Consider the following 23,324-nt stretch of genomic DNA (forward strand, 5'->3'; position numbering starts at 1 on the left):
CCTACCTGGTGTTTACCAGGTCCCTTGCAGTTGTAAACTGTCTTACTTTGGCCAAACAGGCAGGACAGCGAATATCAGAATTTCGGAACACAAGGACTACATCCGTTTTTACAAATACAGTCATTCTGGGCTTGCAGACCATGCTCTGGATACATGCCACAGAATACGGTGGAAGAAAGCTACAGTGATACACCGTAGCAAATACAAATTCGAAAGACTCTTTATGGAATCAGCCTCAGCCCTAAGAAATTCTCCAAACCTTGACAAATTTGGTTGTATGCGACTGCCCCAAATTTGGGAGGCCTACATCAGCAGACCTTCAGCCCAACGGCCAAGAACACCTACTTAGCCTGCTAGAGGGCACCATCAGGACTGTTAGGAGAACAGTAGCTTCATCTCTTCATTCCCAGTTTCTGTGTTGTAGTGCCTACGTGCACGTAACTTTTTTGTAAGTTCCTTTAGAAGATGGCAACGTGACGTTGCCGAAATATCGGAAAATATTTATTAAAGTTTTATTTAATTTATATCCTTAACTACGTTGTTCTATTGCTTAAGTGTGAAAAGCAAGATATAGGTGGATTGATACGGTACAAAGTGCCTTAGACGATAGGAATATAAGATCTGATAATATTGGAGTCTTGACAAGTAACAGACTAATTTGGAGGAAAATTGTAGATAGGAATTTAGTAATGATGTAAATTTTTCATGTAGTACTATCATATCCTGTACATCCCTTGAGGGTACATGTCAGGAATATGACGATGATGTATTTAGTAAATAAAAAAATGTTTCACATGTTTGTAATTTATTATATTACAACTGTTAAAAAATAAATCTTTATAATTATTCATGTTTGAATGAAATATAACTTCTTGGAAGCCTTTGCCTGAAAGGGTGTACACTGGTGTTACTAAAATGGCTACTGCTGGACAGTTTGGAAACACTGTTGTAGTGTAACATTTATGTATCAGCTAACCTTAGCCCATTCTTGGTACTAATGTATTTACAATATATTAGTATGATACACATATTGAGAAAAAAAATGTTTCACAGTATCATCAAGTAGTTGCTGGATTATTTACATTTTACCAGAAGTGTATGGAACATAAAATATTGCAATAAAAATCCCCCCACTTTCCTAAATTTCTCTCTTTTGTATTACTCATGTGATTCTTAAATATGGCAAGAAGGTGGAATATATATGTAAAGAACTTCAGAAATGCCAAACTATGTCTGTGTTTTAAAAAATGTACTTAGAAATCAGAAATATGTAAATTAGCGTGAAATATTGTTAACTGTGTGTGTGTGTGGTTGTGATTTTAAATGCTGTTTTGTTTTAACTTGTTATTTTATTACAATTTTTTAATCTATTTAATCAAAGTTTTAATGTTTAAATTAAACATATTTGGTCTTTTTAAAATTAAACATACAAACTTATTGTTTTAATACTGACCATATTGTAATGTGTACAAACATCTTACATTCTTTGCCTATCAATTTCGCTAGTAAACCGTCTAGTTTTTTCAAAGAATTGACGGAAAAGCAGAAAAAACTAGTAAATCCAAATTGAAAGGAACAAAAAAAACGTAAACAATCTAGTAGCTAAGGTTACACGTTCGCGTGACAGAGACTGAGAGGACTTATTGTTCTTATTCATTATCACGCATGCGTGTTTGTTGTAAACGCGTAATGTGATTACTGGCTAGCTATAGTTCAGATGGATTTAGAGAGAGGATCAGGTTTTTCCACGAACTGTTCAGAATAGTACTCTGATTTCTGTTGAGGTTTCCGCCAATTATTAACACTATTGTGGCTTCCTTGAATAAACGATGTCTGTAGTTGTCATCCAAATATGGCATGGAGTTTTTTTCCCACTATCGTGTGATTAGACGTACAGAAATGATGTGCTAAGCCAGAAGAAATCCTACTGTTGTTGTTTACATCACCAACATGTTCTTTTTGTCTGATCTCTAAACTCCGTGAAGTTTGTCCGATGTAGGCAAGACCACAGGAGCAAGGAATGTAATATACTCCTGGATATTTGTAGAATGGCACCTTATCTTTTGGGGATCCTAAAACCTGTCTGATGCTGGTGGTTGGTTTGAAGACCACTCTGATGTTGAAGGCTCTTAGTATTCTGGCTATTTGATAAGAAATTGACCTGATGAAAGGGATCACTACAGTAGAAATGTGCTGGGAACTTGATTCTGTGGTCTTGCCTACGTCGGACAAACTTCACGGAGTTTATAGTTCAGACAAAAAGAACATGTTGGTGATGTAAACCACAACAGAAGTATTTCTTCCGGCTTAGCACATCATTCTGTACGTCTAACCACACATAGAGTGGCAAAACAGCTCCATACCATATTTGGATGACGACTACAGACATCATTTATTCAAGGAAGCCACAATAGTGTTAATAACCGGCTAGAACCTCAACAGAAATCTGAATACTATTCTGAACAGTTCGTGAAAAACCTGATCCTCTCTCTAAATCCATCTGAACTACAGCTAGCCAGTAATCACATTACACGTTTACAACAAACACGCATGCGTAGTAATAAATAAGAACAATAAGTTCCTCTCTTTCAGGCGAATGTGTAACCTTAGCTACTAGATTGTTTATAACGTTTTTTTGTTCCTTTCAATTTGCATTTACTAGTTCTTTTATGCTTTTCTGTCAACGCCTTGAAAAAGTTAGACAGTTTACTAGCGAAAAAACTGGTAGGCAAAGAATGTAAGATGTTTGTACGCATTACAATATGGTCAGTATTAAAACGATAAGTTTGCATGTTCAAAGTTTTTAATCTTTATTAAAAATATTTCTGTGTTGTAATGCAGAACATTTTCTTTTACTGAAACAGTTTGATTTACAGGAACAATTTATTTCAATGATCAGGTGCTGAAAAAGGAACATAAAATTATTAGCCAAACATTTATAAAAAAAATGGCTACAACAAAAAATAGTTCACAAGATCTTTTACAATTTTATTTATTTATTCATCTGTTCTCCCATGTCTCTTTGTGGTGGGTGGGTGGGTGGGTGGGTGGATTGAACCCTCCTAATGAGGGATTAAGTATGTATGTTTTTTATTACTGTAAATTCGTGTGTGTTCACATGGCAAGTTTGCCTGTTCTGAGGGACTAAAAACCCGAGTTTCCGAGTAAAAAACCCTCTACCTCCGTATGAGATTGGCTAACTCACCTTTAGTCGAAAGAGATGAGGTAAAAGTTCCTACTTCATAGATGGGAATCGAACCCAAATCTTTTTGACCAAAGGGCTTCATTATACTGACTGAGCTATGATGGCTCCATCCTTTACATTAATACCATTAAAAGCAAAGAAGATTATAAGAATGCCATACCATACATTAGGGGAATATCAGAAAAAATGGAGCACTACATAAATATAACATTAAGGCAACCTTTTGCAAAATTAAAAAGTATACTCATCTCATCCAAAGATCCTCTTCTCTATCTTGTCCACCCAGGGGGTTTACAAAATTCAGTGCACCTACCTTACATAGGGGAAACAGGGCACACCTCCCAACATGAAAAGACGAACACAAACGGCGCATTAAATTTCTCCACTATGGTAAAACAGGTCTGCTATACCATGCACTTCAAACATCTCACAGAATCATCTGGAAGAGCACAAGTCTCTATATTTCACCAAAACCTGATTTGAAAGAAAGTGCAAGGAAGCTTGTGAGATGCTGAAACATCATTCAAATCTCAACAAGAATGATGGATCAGTTATTCCAAGAATCTTGAGGACCCATCTGCACCCTGTATAACATCCAGAACATGATTGTAGCATCCCAATACAATAAAACCTTTATATAAGAGGACTGTAGAGATGTGTTTAATATAGTTCCACTATAAAACTTTTAGTTAATTAATTTTTTTATCGTCTGTATATTATTATACTTATTATATGTATAAAAAAGTATTTTATTTTAATTTATGTATGTGTATAACTTTTTATTTATTATTTTTTATTATTATTATTTTTTCACCAGAGGTCAGGCTAGGGTAAACAATTGACCAAGCATTTATATCTATCTCACTTTTGTGTAGTGTTATGTAGCTTGTGTCCTGTGTATAGGTATGTTTTCCTGATAATAACCTTGATACAGAGGTTGAAACATTGAGTGTTATTTTCATAATTATAAGTAAAGTAATTACTCCAACGTGCGTTTTTGCTCCATATATTCTTTACAATAAATTCATTATGACAAGTATATTTATTCTGTTTTACATAAAGCATAAGTATTTATGTGTTATAGATGTTTTTATGATTTTCATTTTTTTAATGTTTTATTTTCATACCCATAATTCATGATGAATGTTCAGAGCAAATTTTTGTTATAACATCTTACATCAGAGTAATGAAGTGTTGTGAACACAAAAACTTATTCTGATTGTAAGACCATCGGTTTAATACACAATATGTACAAGAATGTACATTTAATATGTACATTCTTGTACATATACGTTTAATATGTACAAGAATGTTGACTAGTTTCACTAGCATACTGTTTAGCTTTGTCAAGACTAAAAAGGTGAAAGAAAATAATAAATGCAAAAAAAAACGAAAGAATACAGTAAACCGTTAACAACAGTTAGGCAACCAAATTTGACAGCTCGCGTGACAATGTATGTATGAAGCAAGATGTTTCAGTCATTATTGTGAATATGCGTTACATAGTTTTTGGCATACTGTAGTTCCGCTATACTTAATGAATTAATCAGATTTTTCCATCTATCTTTCAATACTGCTCGTTGATTTCTGTTCAGGTTATTACCTGTTCTTATTACCTGGACCACTGCTGCTTCTTTGAAAATTTGGCATCTGTAATCGTCCTCTATATATGGCATTGAGCTGTTTTCCCAGTCTGTTACGTGGTTAGAAGTTGAGAAGTGATGCGCTAAACATGAGGTGTTTAGTGGATACTGAACCAACATAGGGGATGACAACGGATGAAACGTACTGAGTTGCTATCCTTTGTTGATGGAGGTTATTTTTATAAAGCAATTTGTTGATTATTTTTAGTGGATACCCATTTTGAGAAAGCGATTTCAATATTTGAGAAAGTTCTGTACGTACATCTTATTCGGCTGAGACTATGTTTTGGGCTCTATTTTGTTACATATGGATGACGCTGTATTTTTGTGTATGATGATGAGTGGAAGTAAAATGCAGATACCCTCCAGTATCTGTTGGTTTTCTATATATAGTAAGTTTAATATTATCATTCTCTTGTCTTTTGACCAGTATATCTAAAAAAGGAAGTTGTTGATTGTTTTCCAATTCTAAAGTGAATTTAATTTTGTTATAAAACGAGTTGATTTTATTTAGGAACAAATTAATTAAATTACTAGAATGTTGAAGCCTTACAACATCAGAGTTGTGTTTAGACCGACTACAACCATCAGACAGTTTTTAAGATCCCCTAAAGACAGCGTTCCTTTTTTCAAATATGCAGGGGTTTATAGAATACAATGCACTTGTGGACTTTCCTACATAGGCCCAACTTCAAGAATCCTGGAAATTAGATAGAAAGAACATGTTGGAGATGTAAATCACAACAGTTCAGATATCTCAGGTTTGGTGCATCACCTCTCAACTTCTGATCACGCAATAGACTGGGAAAACAGGCCAGTGTCATATATAGAGGATGATTACAGATGCCGAATTTTCAATTCAAGGAACAGAAATCAAGGAGTAGTATTGAAAGATACATGGAAAAATCTGATTAATTCATTAAGTATAGCGGAACTACAGTACACCAAAAACTATGTAATGCATATTCACAATAATGACTGAAGCATCTCGCTTCATGCATACATTGTCACGCGAGCTGTCAAATTTGGTTGCCTAACCGTTGTTAACGGTTTACTGTATTCTTTCGTTTTTTTGCATTTATTATTTTCTTTCACCTTTTTAGTCTTGACAAAGCTAGACAGTATGCTAGTGAAACTAGTCAATGTTCTTGTACATATGTGTATTAAACCGATGATCTTACAATCAGAACAAGTTTTTGTGTTTATTTCAGTATATAAAGACCAAATATGAATAGTCGAAGTGTTGTGATATTCTACAAAGCTTTTCAAGGATTTGAAATGTTTTTAGATTTGATCTACAATTTCTGCACACATTGCTGATTGAACTGGATAATCTGCTTCGTGCAGGTCATGCAACAGTTAGATGTGATCAGGCTTTTCATCAGTGTTGAATGCAAAATTTTGTAAATTGATGTCTTTAATATGTTTAGTCTTCAAGATCTCTCCCTAACTGAAAATGTGAGTTCCTCTTCGAACATTTCTCTGATTCAATGCTTTCATATGCTTTCTTTCACATTTTTTTTTCTTTCTTTCTTTCTTTCCTTGGGCCTACACTTCTCTCCTCATCATGCAAGATCCAGTTCTTTTAAACTTATTCACCACTGCTCTGTAGGACCGGGTCAGTGAAAATTCCTTGAAAAGCTTTGTTACAAAGGATGCTCTCAATGGGCACCAGTTAGAAACTGAAGTGTTAAATTGGGGTCCCTAAAAATGACTGTGTCCTATATTTTGAATAGATTAGCCCATCTATTTCTTTAAATTAGTTGGTTAAGGGCATATTTTGAGAAGTATTAGCACATCTATGATTATTTATATTAGTTGGTTTTTAAAGGGCATCTGCAGAGTCTAGAAAAAGCCTTTCACATTTTAACTTGCTGCACTGAAGCAGAGTAGTTTTTTCCTCTTTTTTTTGTTTGTTTATCAAAGGCATAGGCTGCTACACCTGACAATTAGTAGTCATGGTTACAAATTATTTTTTATGTTCTCTCAACATAAAAAATAATTTGACAACAAGCAGATGCTGACCAATTTTCTAGACTACTCATTGTAGGACAAGTTGAAGGAATAAGGACACCTTTCCATATTGGGAACTGAGAGGAAGAGAATGTCATTGGGAGAATAGAAAACTGTACAGAGATTGTATATTTTCAAAATTCTGGTTAATTTTTCTGACATTCCCCATACTTGGACTAGTGATCACATTGCTATGATCTGTATATAGAGAAGGTTGAGGATTAGAAGAAAGATTATTTTGTTAATTCTGTTGAAATTGTAGCCATTAGATGATAATGTGTAGTATATATGGTTAAGTTCAGCTGAGTTCGAATGAGGGATGTCTCATTCGAACAGACTGATGATTCAATTAGCGAGTTTTAATAATGCCATACCATACCATACTGCTGGATGGGTTGGACAATGAGAAAGTTTGTAAACATACCTGCCAATGTAGGTTTTCTGTATGCTGTGAAAGAGTGGTTAACATTTTGGAGATGTTTCATTTAAATCATCTAGAAAGATCTATTTTTTTATATTTTTTTCATAGTAAAGTATTCTCAGATGTTGACTATTTAGGTGAAGAAAGAATCTGTCTAGGCCATGTGGCTGAATCAAAAACACATCATCAGTGTATCTTGGCTGGATAGAAGGCTTAAGCAGGGATATGTCATGGACCTGCTTTTGAAAATTCTCCATGTAAATATTGGCAAAGAGAGATAAGAGTAAAGCACCCATTGCTGTACTCTTTATCGCTTTGTATATGTAACTTGCATGAATAGCAGAGGAGTATAGAGCCTTGATATCAGGAGCAAGTTTGGGGGAGGTTTTTCTTTCTTTCTTTCTTTTTTTTTTTTTAGTGCTAAGATTTCATTTAAGGAGATATTGGAAAGAAAGAAGTAATGTCAAAAGTGACCAAAATGTTGGAATTATTTAAAAGTACATTTTCTGTAGCAGCTTTAAAATAGGTAATTTAGATTTTTAAATAGGTAATAAGATAGATTTTTAAAGTAGGAAGGGATATGGCTAGTGGGGGGGGTGAGATTTTGCTAATTGTCTGGGTAATCAGGGAGAATCAATAGCATCTACTGTCCACAAACCCATTAATCCATAGAGGATTATTGAATTTGTGGATTTTAGGTAATCCGTATATCTGGGGAGGGAGAGAGGGAAATGGGAAGTCAAGAGCAATTTCAGGAGGCTAAAAGTTCCTTTTTTTTCTTTTGTTCTTTATTGTAATTTAGTGTGATCAGGTTATATTGACGTGTTTGAGGACCACAGCAATATTATCCTTGTTTATTCTCTTAGACATGTTTATACGTTGGTTATGCATTATTAAAACACTTAAGGAAATGAACAGTGTAGTTAAGGATATAAATTAAATTATACTTTAATAAATATTTTCCGATATTTCGGCAACGTCACGTTGCCATCTTCTAAAGGAACTTACAAAAAAAGGTAAAAAAAGAACTCTACCATCCTTCCAAAACTTGCTACCAATACCGTAATCAACCTTTCTTCAGTCACCCTAAAGCCTGAAGCAGTCAACGCGCTGTCACGTGGCCACAACTTTGCCATTGCTCCCAAAAAAATACCTAGTGAGGATATTATGATCCAGATCGAACGCGGAATCTGCCACCTTCCACATCAAGTCGCAAACAATGTAAGACTGGATGTAGCTTTTGTCCTTTCCAAAGCAATCCCACCAAAAACCAACATATCCAACAAGGAATATAAAGCTCTACAGGAAATGAAGAATAATAAAGAAATAGTTATCACCAAAGCGGATAAGGGAAATGCAACTGTAGTCCTTAACCAAAAGGACTACACAGGTAAGCTGTAGATCGGGCTACTTACCTCCCCATCAATTACAATCCCACCAACTCTCAAATTAGAAAACTTCAGAGGCTCCTTAAGAGAGTCACTTCTTGGGCTGTAGAAGTTACCAACAGATTAAAGCCATTTAACTCTAACCCCCCCATATTTACGGACTCCCAAAAATACATAAAGAAAATGTGCCATTACGTCCCATAGTGGATGGCATTGATTCGCCCACATACAAATTAGCTAAACATTTGGCCAAAGAGCTCACACACTATACTGGCAACACACCATCACACATAAAAAAACTCAGCCCATTTCAAAGCCAGTATAGAAAACCTTACACTCCAACACACTGACATAATGGTCAGCTTTGACGTCTCCTCTTTATTCACAAATGTCCCACTCAAGGGAACTTTAGAGCTAATCCAAGCTAAATTTTCTCCCGATATCTCAGCCTTATTTCAGTTCACGATGAACTCAGGCTATTTCGTTTGGCAGGGAAAATTCTACAAATAAAGAGAGGGGACAGCCATGGGTTCACCACTCTCCCCACCCTTGGCCAATTTCTTTATGGAGACCTTTGAAGAAAAAGCCTTAGCTTCTGCCCCACAAAAACCAACCATATAGCTTCGCTACGTTGATGATGTGTTCGCTATTTGGCCGCATGGCTCTGAAACACTTCTCTCCTTCTTAACACACTTAAACAACCAACACCCCATAATCAAATTCACCCTGGAAAAAGAGGAAAAAAACAGCCTCCCTTTCCTAGACACACTAGTCACCCACCAGCCTAATGGAACCTTGGTTTTCTTAGTTTACAGAAAACCCACCCATACAGGCAGATACATTCACCAACAATCCCCCCCCCCCTCACAACAATATGGAGTAGTGAAAACACTATACAACAGGGCTAAACTAATCTGTTCAAACGACTTGGCCCTAAAAACTGAACTAAATCACATCCTCAACACTTTCTCAGCCAATGGCTACCCCCCCCCCCAAAAAAAAGTCCAAAAAATATTAGAACCGACAAACCACATCCCCCCCCTCCACAACAAGGATTACTCTAAATCCATCACCATTCCCTACATCCGAGGCACCTCTGAAAAGATTACCAAAATCTTAAAAAAACATGACCTGACCTCCTGTTACAAACCTTACAGAAAATTGGCATCCCTTATCCGCTCCACTAAAGACCAACCACTTCCCTCAGACCTACCTGGTGTATACCAGGTCCCTTGCATTTGTAAACTGTCTTACTTTGGCCAAACAGCAGGACAGCAAATATCAGAATTTCTGAACACAAGGACTACATCCGGTTTCACAAGTACAGCCATTCTGGTCTTGCAGACCATGCTCTGGATACACGCCACAGAATATGGTGGAAGAAAGCTACAGTAATACACCGTAGCAAATACAAATTCGAAAGACTATTTATGGAATCAGCCTCAGCCCTAAGAAATTCTCCAAACCACAACAAATTTGGTTGTATGTGACTGCCCCAAATTTGGGAGGCTTACATCAGCAGACCTTCAGCCCACAGGCCAAGAACACCTACTTAACCCACTAGAGGACACCATCAGGTCTTTTAGGAGAACAGTAGCTTCATCTCTTGATTCCTAGTTATTGTGTTTGTAGTGCCTACGTGCACGTGCCTTTTTTTTGTAAGTTCCTTTAGAAGATGGCAACGTGACGTTGTCAAAATATCTGAAAATATTTATTAAAATATAATTTAATTTATATCCTTGTTTAATATAGTGATGATTATATTTTTGTTTTTTTATAGACTCCTGAGGGCATGGAGGGAGTAGGGGTGAAGCTTGCATAAGATTGTTAGCAATATCTAGCCTAATGTTGTAAACTGTACTATAGTTTGCCCACCGATTAGAGATCCTTCGACACTTCTGCGCATGTCAGAAAAAGGAGAAGCCATTCTGATAATAGGGTAATCAGTCCGTATTGTGGGATGAATTGTTTATTATTACAGGTCGGAAAATTAATTTCTCTTTTATGATTATTGTAGTTAATAATATTGCTTGTATAACAGTTGGAAAATTTTATCTATAAAACATGTGATTTCGCGTGTTGGCGACCAATTCGTACATCCTTCATTTCTTTCTCCCCTTCAGCATGAATTGACTATTCTTGGCAAAATGCCAAGCAGAGACCTACAAATGGTGGGCGAACTATACCTGGTGCCCAGTTGCAAATATTGCATTTTATGTGAAACATCAGGTACTTAACTGATGATAATGGTATTTGTCTCTTTTGGCAAGAAAAGTTGCCAAACAACTTGCAGAGGCTGAATTCGTGATGGAGAATTGAACTAGAAAGCTGTTTTATATTTTGATATGTTTCTTTCTCATTTTTAAAATTCTTTATGCAGAAGTATCTGAAATGTCTGAAAGGATGGGCCATAGCTCTGGGTTGAGAATGGCTGAAAGCTCATATTTCAGGGCTGGTTGCTATGCTAATATTGATGAGGCTAGTATGAGTGGCACTAATCTGTTCTTGTAATAGAGCAAAGCTAGCAGATAGCCTATAGATTTTTTTTTTTTAATAAAACTTCATTTTAAAGTTAAAGCATGTGAAGGAACATTCCTGTTACCCACATGAATTATGTTTGGTGACACTCCTGTTAGGTAAGACCCCCATCCTCTCTCTCTCTCTCTCTCGGTTATTGGTATATACAGGGTGTTCGGGATAAATTTGACAGTTTCGTAAGGAAAAAGAAAATCTTCTTTGTATCTATTAAATTTAATGAATTGACAAAAAAACATTACAGGCAGAGTTAATTACAATACTATCAACAAGATTTACTCAAAATAACCACCATTAGCATCGATCACAGCTTCAATTCTGTTTCGGAACCTCGAACAAGCTGATGCTACAGTCTCCCTGGGAAGGGCCGCAAAAACTGTTTTAATTTTATCCATTAACTGGGCTTTTGTATTACTGGAAGTGCGATTGGTGTCTTTTTCAACTGCGTCCCATACAAAATAATCCATGGGGTTAATTTCTGGGGAGTTTGGAGGCCAAACATTTGGACTGGTGAAGTCGTAGAAATTTTCAGACAACCATTTTTGACTTTTCCCAGAGGTGTGGCAAGGGGCCGAATCCTGCTGCCATACATACGGCCTACCATTGGCTACCCTTGTTATCCAGGGCTTGACTACAGTTAGCAACTCCACGAACAAAGCCCGAATTCCAATGCCAGGGTTCTTCAACACCTGTTCCTGCAGATTTGCGAGGAATTCTGCTGTACGAACGCAATCAGATCGTCTGCTAGGGATCTTTCTTCTTGCTACATCCTCGTAGTCACCATTGCAAGTCTCTAGTTCATGCCTGATTGTTTTTACTGTATTCAGGGAGCATTGGGCAGCAGTCGTAATATCCTTATTTTGATGGCGGGCACGAATCATCATGATACAAGTTATTCTCTTCCATGATTCAGGTGGGTTCCAGCTATCCATCCTTTCTGACATCTTGTATATGAATGAAGAAGGGTCCAAACTTTTAAATGAAGAGAAGTGTGTGTTAATACATGTAACTTACGGAAAAATATAATTAATTATAAATATGTCAAATTTATCCCGAACACCCTGTATAAGGTTCCCAAAAGTCACGCGCATCGCGCACACACAAAGAAAAGAAAGAAAAAAAGAAAATGGAAACCCTATTATACTTCATCACAGCAAGTAGTTCAAATGTCAGATTATTCTAGCTCTTAAAATTAAACTAACCTATTTGAAATAAATATTGATATATTAAACTTCTTTCCAAAATATTGAAAGCAGTAATTCTCAGGAATCCCATGTTATAACAAAAGCTTTCTACTAGTGTCTATGGAGATTGTCCTTTCTAGCTAGGACTCAGGGGCCTTTACTAAATTCACTGTTGTGTGTGTGTGTGTGTGTGTGTGTGTGTGTGTGTGGTGACAGACAAAATATCGGAAGCATTAAACTGTTGTTTGATTCATTTTTTGTTTCATTCTCCATTAAATGTTCAGCATGAATAATATAAGATCATTATACTGCTGATATTCTTTACTATTATATCACTGTACTTTATTATGTGTTATAATATGAGGATTTCAACAGTACTTATAAAAGTATTTATAACTCTTTTACTTTACATCTTTCAGTCTAAAGAAAAACTGATTTCCAGTCTGAAGGAATCTCAAAAAGTTGAGGTCTATGGTCAGCAGGTTTCAGAAGATAAAAGCATTGTAAGTACACTACTGGATTCTGTTGCATCAATAGAATTGGAAGAACTAAAACAAGAGAATGACCTTTTAAAAGAAGATCTTCAGCATGCAAACAGTTCAATAGAAGCTTTATGCACTGAAATGCAAGAAATTCGACAGAGTAATTGTGATGAGTTGATTGCTTATCAGGATCAACAACGTATATTAGAAGAGCAGCTTAAACAGGAAAAACAGTGGAGGAGAGAAGTGGAACAAGAATGTAGCCATCAAAGAGAAGTAGGTTGTCTCTTTTATTATCTCTGATTGAATCCTACCTTATGCAGTTATATTTATCATGTGCTTAGGATAAAGTACCATTTCATCACTGTAAGCTGGTCTTTATGTAAACTGGTTTTAACCATCCACTCCATTCGTTCATTCATATATTAGCTATTACTTTTGTAGACTAATATTTTCTTAGATAGGGCATTAGTTTTCTGTGTATTTAAGAGGTTGCAGGTTGCTTGTGAGAGAAGAACTCCGTCATATGAATCTGCCTGCTACATTTAGTTAAAAAATATCCTTGTTTAAGTTAAGGGATATTACATCCCATATAGTTTCTTAGCTGAATAAGAAACTCAAAGAGTTTCATGCCGAATATAGTAGAAACTATATAAAGTTCGGCGATTCCAAGCGTAAGCAAATACCTGGATACTGCAGCACTGATCCCAAAGGGTAGTGCAAGCTGGGGCAACTCGTGGTAGGAGTGGAGCAAGCTCCGATCACTATTCTTGATATTTGCCCATAATGTGAACTTAGCTCCTAGGAACTGTATGGGATGTAATATCCCTTAACTTAAACAAGGATCTACCCAGACCGGTTTCGACCTTTATTGAGGTCTCATCAGTGAGTAGCCAGACCTAGTTAATATCAAGTTTGTAGCGAACAGAACTTGTACCCCTTCTACGAGTATTGCCGTGAGGTGCTCTAATAAATTATTAGATATGTAAAGAGCCAAAGGCTTCAATTCGGCGACATATAACTTGTTTAAGTTAAGGGATATTACATCCCATATAGTTTCTTAGCTGAATAAGAAACTCAAAGAGTTTCATGCCGAATATAGTAGAAACTATATAAAGTTCGGCGATTCCAAGCGTAAGCAAATACCTGGATACTGCAACACTGATCCCAAAGGGTCGAAACCGGTCTGGGTAGTGACCTTCTCTCATAATGTGAACAAAAAAATACAGTTCCTAGGAGCTAAGTTCACATTATGGGCAAATATCAAGAATAGTGATCGGAGCTTGCTCCACTCCTACCACGAGTTGCCCCAGCTTGCACTACCCTTTGGGATCAGTGCTGCAGTATCCAGGTATTTGCTTACGCTTGGAATCGCCGAACTTTATATAGTTTCTACTATATTCGGCATGAAACTCTTTGAGTTTCTTATTCGGCTAAGAAACTATATGGGATGTAATATCCCTTAACTTAAACAAGTTATATGTCGCCAAATTGAAGCCTTTGGCTCTTCACATATCTAAAAAAAATCCTTTCGTGTGATTGGATTTGAATTTTTACTCTACTATGAAGATGTGATGAGTGCTTTTAATAGCATAACAAACTTTCCCTTTTATTTTCTCTAAGATTAATTATATATTATGCATTGCCATTAAATACCTAGTTTTTATAGACTGGCTTACCACATGAGTGATGGTTTATAACAGTGCTTTTTTTTCTGGCGTTACACAGTACCGGCACCTTTTTTCTCAAGTTTTTAAAAATTTGCGATGTATCGACAGCAAAATGTATTATAAATATTCTGGTAGATGGTACTGTGTTCACGAATTGAATTTTCAGTTTTGATTACTCATAAGTTGGTACCCTGCTTTCCTGTTTCATAGGAAACTATATACACTCTGCAACAAGCAGGTTCACTTGAGTTTTGAATTAATCTAAGTTAAATCAGTACAATCATTGTTCAAAATGAGTAAAATAAGTAGTTACTTTATGCCAATGAGTAAAAAAAGGAAAGCTGAAGAAGCAGAAATTGTTGAATCTACTTGTGATCCTGTAAAACAGAAAACTAGCATCGAAAATAAACTTGGTGAAGAGGATCACAAAACCAAGACCAAAGATCCACTCAAAAGGAAACAAATTCCGATAATGTTTGGCCCGATTGTTGGACACTTTTGCAGAAAAATGACTTCTGCAAGAGAAATGAGTGGCTGTATGTTAGTAATAAAACGTTGGGCTGTAAAGGGTGTTGTGATGTCAAAAGTCTTGCCGTCGATAAACACATGGGAACAAAAATTTCAGCAAAGTAGACAAATGGTAAAAATCAGTCATTTTGGAGAATCTTACAAACAACAGTTAAGTCATTAAGAAAAATGATTTACGATCATAAGGAGAGTGCAGCGCACAAAGTGTGCCAAAAAAAATAAAATCGGAAGCAAAAACGAAACATTAGAGAAAGTTTTCCTAAATACTTTGTCTCATAATAAAGACGTAACAGGAAAAGTGCTTTGAACCGCTTAGAATGTTGCGAGGAGAAAGCAATCATTTAACAACTTTGAAGATGAAATAAATTTACAGGAACTTAATGGCCTAGACATATATAGTCTTCATTCTGCAAATGCTTGCCTTAACATTGTGAGCTATATCACAAATAAAATGAGAAAAACATTAATAAACAATATAGTGAACTCCAAGAACAAAATATTGTTACTTATCGATGAATCGACAACTGTTATTAACACAACAACATTGATTGTTATTGTTCATGTAGTTCTTCCTGAACTTTCGGCTCCTGTGATTCTTTTCCTAGATTTGATCGAATTATCTGATATAACTGCTAGAGGAATTCTAAACTCTTTAATTAGTCATCTTGATAATCCTAAACTTAAAGATGACTTTAAGTTTAGGATTATCTGAAGATTACTTAAAGGAGTATTTATTGCCTGTAACTTGTCATGGTGAAGCCATGTTGTTTGGTGTGCGTAATGGTGTAAGGAGGCTAATGCAAGAGAAGTTTCCTAGTGTTATTTTCTGGCATTGTGCTAGCCATCTCTTTGAATTGTCTGTTAGTGACACAGTTGAACAATGTTCCAGGAGTGAAATGCTTTAAGAGGTTCATGGACAAACTTAATGTGACTTATCATGCTTCACCTAAGAGTGCTAAGGAACTACAGTAATGTGCAGTGACTCGAGAACTCCAACTTCTTAAAATTGGCAGACTTTTAAGCACTCGCTAGGTTGCATGTAGCTTTCATACTGTTTCTGCATTATGACAAGACTTTGAAGCCCTCGTCCATCACTTTTTGGAGGCAAAAGACGACAGCAGAGGAGGCAAAACAGTTCGCTTTCTTTATGAGTGCTTTTTATGAAAAATAAAGTCATGCGATTTTGTTCTTGATTTGGGCCTGATGTGTGATGATCTCCAAGAACTTTGTGAACTAAGTCTAGATTTACAAGAGAGAAATACTGACTTGTACAAAGCAGACAGGAAGATAAAGAATACAGTTCAATACTTTGAAGAAAGAATTGAAAATCCTGGTCCATACGTATTTCTCTTCAAAGTCAGAAGAACGTGAAGTTTAAAGGGATTGAGCTCCACAAAAATGAAAGATGCAATCCTGCAATAAGTTCATCTGCTTTCTATAAAAGTCTGAAAGAAGCTGTTGGAAAGAGATGATGAAGGAGATGATGCTGATTTGCCTGAATGTGCTAAGACATGACAGTGTGATTGCATTTTATCAGTGTATGAAAGTTTTGAGAGGGCATTACACATCAGCACTCATCTTAATTGGTCCAATGCAATTAATTAGGATAAATTTGAATACTTCTGCGTAGAGTGGGTGAACAATCTGTTTTAGAATTGATTAGGAAACAACAATGAAGGAGAATGCTATATTTAGTTGGTATATTTGAAATACTCAAAGATGAAAATATGTGAACCATCATTTATAAGACATGTGAGAATAGGAAAAAATAAGTGTGAGTAGAAACACTTTCATTAATGATAAAGAATAATTAATAATTATCATTTGTGATATGTGTGTGTTCTATAAGTTGCTGGACCGAGCGAATAGCACGATCCTATAAAGTCTAAACATGAATAAGTGAATTTATGATGGCATAATTTAAAAAAAAAAAACTTATGAGAGTTAGAGAATATTCCCAAATAAATATGGTTTGATGGAGCAGCAAATCATGTCGTAAAATTTGTTCCACATGTTATGTGTATTTCTCTGGTTTGTGTATATTTCGCTCCATTTTCCAAGAATTTTAATTAGTTTACTGAGACTCAGTATACATAATATCCGATCATTATTGGAATTATCCACACTTCCGGGAATCCTAAATTCATTAGTTTTTTATTTTTTATTTATTTTTATTTTAGTATCAGTGGTTCTTCTGTCTTATGCTGGTATTTTGTTGTAGATCAACGTCTTATAATACACAGAATATTCATTTTTATTCAGGAATAGATATTTCTTACTATCTGTTGTTTTTGAAGACTAGAATAAAAATGTCTATACCATTAAAAAAAACTTTGCAACCTCAACAGATGCTATACTGCACAAGCAAAAGAAAAAAACAATTAGCATTTTTCTCCTAACATCCACTTTCAAATTTTCAGTTCCAGAAAACAAGGGACAAAGCTGTATAAATGAGAGGAGATCTCCACATAGCCATTAAAGGAATGCAGAGAACCGACCAGGGCTTCTGACCTAATGCGCAATCCTCATCTTCTCATGGTGCACCCTGTTGGGTATCTACCTGGATACTGAACGAACGAGGATGGGCTGGTAATTTGGGATTTAGCCGACCAAATTGTATTCTTATTGGCTTAAACCAATATAGAAAATGATAGTACAACATGACAAAATTTCATGCCGGCTGGGACGTCGGCCTGTTAAACAAGGCCCCCGTTGTTTTTGCCAGGGAACCAGGGCAAACAGCAAAAAGTCAGCTACTGGAACAAATCTGAAAGCACACCCCAACTCAACATCACCAGAGTTAAAGATTGGTACTATCAACTTAAGAAGCCTGAATGGCAAAGAAATGGAGCTAGCTGAGGAATTAGATAAGTACCAGATCGACATAATAGGGGTGACTGAAACAAAAAAGACAAAAACTAGTGAGATCTTTCTGAACAATGAATACAAAATGTTATATTCAGGAAATGACAATCAAGGAAAAGAAGGAGTAGCCATAGTATTCAACACAAAATAGAAGGCTAATCTTCTTGAATGGCAGGCAGTCTCAAGTAGAGTGATGTGGGCAAATATTAGAATGGGGAATTGGACAGTGAGACAAATTTGTGCCTATGGTCCCACAGAAGGTTCTACTGAGGTAGAAGTGGAGAAATTTTTTGATGCTTTAGAAAAAGCAACTGACACATTGAAAAAGGAAAAGTTCGTTCTTATTGGGGATCTAAATAGCAGAGTAGGAAATGATTTTCAGACATACAAAAATATTTTGGGAAAATTTGGAGAAAAGAACAAAGCCTATAATAATGGCAAATACCTTTTGGATTACTGCTCAGGACATGACTGGTAATTAGTTTACGGAATTAACAACGCATATAAAGTATATTAATTAAAGGTAACTTTAATAAATAACTTCTATATTTTGGCAACGTCACGTTGCCATCTTTAGGAACATAAAGATGTTATTGTTAAGTTGATAGTGATATGTTATTGTTGATAGTGATGTTTTCTTCCAGGTGCAGGACACCAGAGTGTACAGAGGATTTGAAATTGGAAGTGATCACTATTTAGTCTTGAGCAGGATAAAATTGAATTTCATATTAAAAAGAATAACATGTAAGAAAGTTTTAAAGCGAATAAAAGTTGAGTAGCTCTCAGATGTGAACTGTAGACTAAAATACACAAAGATTATTGAAAAAAAAATGAAAGAGTTTGAGAACAGGAACCAAATCTTTTAGATTCAGGCAAACCTTGAAGAAAACCGTGGTTGATTCAGCCAGAGAGGCATGTGGTGAGGTTGTATGCAAGGATAGAAAAATCAGAACTGCATGGTGGACACAGGAAGTTAAAGAGGCAGTGAAGGAAAAGAAGAAAGCATATCAAAAGTTCCTGGCAAATAAATCAGCTCTTGCTCTTAGAGAATACAGAGACAAATGTAAGAAAGCGAAACACTGTGTAAAACTAGCTAAACAAAAGTCATGGAAGGACTTTGGCAAGAACATAGAAAATAAATATCAAGAAAGTGGCAAGATATTCTGGAGGTTGAAGAAGCTTAGAAATGGAGGAAAGAGTACTGTAAAAGAAGTTAGAGATGATAAAGGTGACATGAAAACAGGAGAAAAAGATATCCTTGAAGTATGGAGTAATTACTTTGAAAAATTGCTAAATGAAACAAGCAGTGATGACAGCACAGTGGTAAAAAACACTGACCAGGCATGCAGTCAGGAATACATATCCATACTTGAAGTAGAAAAAGCCATCCAAGGCTTGAAATGTGGAAACGCAGCAGGAGTAGATGATATTCGACCAGAAATGCCGAAGTTATGGTGGTATAAAAGTCTCACAGTGACTGCACGGTATAGTTCAGAAAGCCTGGACAGAGGGACGAATTCCCAATGATTGGAGTAGAGCTCTAATTGTACCCATATATAAAAAGGGAAATAAAACTGAATGTGAGAATTACAGAGGTATTTCCCTACTGAGTGTTCCTGGAAAGATCTATGCAAGTATACTTGAAAAACGGTTGAGAAGAATTGTGGAACAAAAGCTTGGCGAAGTACAAGTTGGATTCAGGCCAAATAGAGGCTGTCAGGATGAGATCTTCACTTTACGACAAATAATTCAGAAAGCATGGGAATATAACAACAATCTGTATTTAAGTTTTGTCGATCTGGAAAAGGCATATGACAAGGTGGAAAGAGAGAAGCTATTCAATACGCTACAGTTATATGGTGTCAATGGGGCATTATATCAAGCAATATTTAGTCTGTATTTGAGTTGTAAGTTGGCAGTTAGAATTGAGGGAAGTACAGGAAGATGGTTTAATGTTAAATCTGGTGTGAGACAGGGATGTACATTATCCCCTCTGTTATTCATTATCTATATGGATCACATTATGAAGGAAAGTGGTATTAAACAATATATCAGAATTGGAGATGTTAATGTAAGCTCTTTGCTTTATACAGATGATGTTATACTTCTAAATAAATCCGCTACAAGTTTGCAAGATTCCTGGACTAAATTGAATAACTGTTGTAATAGATATGCTATGAAGGTGAGCATTAAAAACGCAAAGACAACGATAATAGGTAGAATTGTTGAAAATGTCAACTGTGTTGTGAACTGGGAAAACCTGTGGAACAAGTAAAACATTTCACCTACTTAAGATACTACTATTTTTACTGAAGATGGTAAATTAAATATGGAAATAGACAACAGAATCAACAAAGCTGGTATGATTGGAAGTCAATTGAATATATTCATATGGAATAAGAGAGAAATTAGTCGGAATACTAAATTAGCTGCATACAAGACAGTATTCAAACCCGTTTTAACTTATGGATCTGAGAGCTGGGTCAGAAGTAAAACACTTGACCAAAGACTAGAGACCGCAGATATGAGAGTCCTGAGAAAGATTAGAGGCGTGAACAGATGGCATCAATGACAATATCATATTAAAAACGAGGATATTAGGAAAAAACTTGACATTGTCGGCATACAGGAATGTGTTAGCAGAGCTAATCTCAGGTGGTATGGTCACTTAAACAGAATGGGCAAGGAAAGATTAGCAAAACAAGTGTTCTGTGCCAGGTTGGCAGGAAAACGACCCAGAGGAAGACCAAGATATAGGTGGATTGATATGGTACAATGTGCCTTAGACGATAGAAATATAAGATCTGATAATGATAATATTGGAGTCTTGACAAGTAACAGACTGATTTGGAGGAAAATTGTAGATAGGAAGTTAGTGATGATGTAAATTTTTCATGTAGTAGTTTCAAATTCCTGATATACACCCTTTGAGGGTATAAAATCATACAACGCTAAAAATTTGACATGCTGCGCCCTCTTTACATCTTTTCGAATGGCGCAAAGGTGTATACATTTTGAAAGCACACCGGGCTATTAACACAAATGCGACGCAATGTTTATGTGGCGAAAAGCGCCTTCTTCATGAAGCAGTAATGCTTTATTATCCTCGTGAAGAGGACAATGAAGCATTAGTACAGTATATTGTGTTCAGTTTTAGGAATCGGGCGAAGTCTGCAAACAATTTGGGGAGTCTTTAATGGGAATAAATGCAAAAATATAATATTGGTGATACTGATATTTCGTGGATGAGCACGGCACACCTAGCACACCCAGAATATTCTCCCCTAGTATTGAAGACTGATGTACCATTTATATAAACAATATTACACTCATCTTACCACTTTCTGTGTTCTGATGGAATGTGAGAAAGGAATGATGTAGGTTTTACTAATCAGATTGAGCCACATAGGTGTACTCAGACAGAACTTATCATACTCCAGTAGATTCATGACATGTTTTAAGTTTTTACAAAGAATTAATTTATAAAAAATGTATAGGATCATATGTTGCTATGGCATTGCTCAGTTTGTTTTAAAATTTGTTTTCTTATGTATAACATGTTGTTATTGTATTCTTCCCTTCAGCTTTATGGCTGATGAGATAGTGAATATGTTACGTTATCAGAGAGATGATTATGAAGCAAGGTGGTATCCCATTGCATTCCTTGCCATAAGTGTTTATGACTGTAGCTGTGTGTATTCACAGGACCACTTGGTCTGTTTTGATGGATGAAAAACCCAAGTTATCAAGAGAATAACCCTCCACTCCCGTATGAGACAAGTTAACTCACCTTTAATCGAAAGAGACCAGATAAAGGTTTCTCATTCATAGACAGGAATCGAACCCAGATCTTTCCAACCAAGGGGGGCTTCGTCTATACTGACTGAGCTACAGAAACTCATGTTGTTATCATTATTTTTTTTTATGTGGCTCCCACCACGACAGTTGTATTTGTGAACCTACATTTGTATTGTGAACAGGTTAAGGATTTTTTTTTTCCCATATTTTGTTGATTTTGTATATTGTTTTGTATTTTTATTTATTTTTGAACTTGGTGCAGAAATCCTGTTCTTATGACCAAGCATGGCGCTTTTTCAGTCAATTTCAGGCCTCTAACAGTTGGGGTAGTGGTCTCACACAGGACGATGAAATTCATCTCTCACCTAAAGTCAATCACAAACATCCATGTCCATGACATGATGTGCAACTTGTTAGAGGAGCAAATATGCTAACCACTTGGTTGGCGAACCAGTCTGGCTATTTATTTTTTGCTACCTTGTATACTGCTGCAACCTTGGTAATGGAGCAAAAAATCTTTGTTGTCCTTGATCATAAACCACAAAGCAACCAGGAGGTGGCACTAGCTTGCAAAGTAGAAATGGTGAAAATGGTCTAAGTGAAAAGATAAGTTTTAGTATTAAGAGAGGATTTGTGTGTGTATCTTCACTAATCCTGGGTTTTTAAGTTTATGCTATTAAGTTTGTTTTTTTATGTTTTTTGTTGTTGTTTTGTATGAATTTATTGGCTCTGTCATGTGTCTAATTGCACTTGTATCCCTAATGGCTCTTGCCAGAGCTATCAGTTGCTCTGTACCACCCATCTAAGAACTGCATTATTCATAGCATTGTGAAAGATTTCATGGCATGCTATTCATGTAGCACATAAGCATCCCATGGATTAAAAATGTGGTAGGTGAGGAACAGGCAAAGTATGTGTGTATTAAATGTTGTTATCAGGAGGTAGTAGGGACTTAATTTTTACTGACTTGAGCTTTAATGACAGTTGATCTAGTGCATTGGAAATGGATGAATGCTGACTTTCAGATACAAGTAACATATCAGAGTGTGAGGGGAATGTGAAAGAGGTGTCTGTGGATTTAACATTGGACAGTGTGGCAGAAGGTGATGTTTGATTGATGGCTGTGAGTGAATGTCAGGTAAAAGCAGGATATGTAGAGAGAGAGAGAGAGAGAGAGCTACTAAGAAAGGAAATGGAAGGCATGATGAGTGAGTTGAGGATGGTTAATGAAGAGTTTAAGAGACTAGAAAAGACTAGATACTGCAATGAGAATGAGAGATGGTATGAGACAATGACATAAAAGAGCAAGGGAGAGAGAGAAAAGAAAGAAAATTGGAGAATGTTGAGGGTGTTGTAGCAAGGGTTAGAGACATGAGAGGATGGTGGGAAAGTACGAGAGAAAGAAGATTGAGTGAAAGCAAAAGGGGTCAGAGATGCCAATAAGAGAGGGGAATGAATGAATGAAGTTTTAAAGTATTATGTATGGAAATTTGATGATTGTGGTGAAAAATGCTTCTCTGAAAGAACAATAAAGGTGGTACTGAAGTGAAGTGAAATGTGGAAATGTGATATTGATGGTTGGTAGGTACAAA

General features: G+C 36.0%; 1 protein-coding gene across 2 annotated transcripts in view; it reads left to right on the top strand.

The window, feature by feature from the left end:
- LOC150102568 (golgin subfamily A member 5-like) overlaps positions 1-23,324 on the top strand; it is a 358,953-nt gene that overhangs the window by 169,511 nt on the left and 166,118 nt on the right. For both annotated transcript variants that reach the window (XM_090399729.1, XM_090399728.1), the window contains exon 8: positions 12,809-13,147. In XM_090399729.1, the coding sequence (XP_090255855.1) occupies positions 12,809-13,147 (339 nt within the window). The remainder of the gene's footprint in view (positions 1-12,808; positions 13,148-23,324) is intronic.

The sequence above is a fragment of the Typopeltis vanoorti genome, chromosome 10 (genome assembly GCF_054136105.1).
Source record: "Typopeltis vanoorti isolate ZY-2024b chromosome 10, IOZ_Tvanoo_1.0, whole genome shotgun sequence".
NCBI lineage: Eukaryota > Metazoa > Arthropoda > Arachnida > Uropygi > Thelyphonidae > Typopeltis > Typopeltis vanoorti.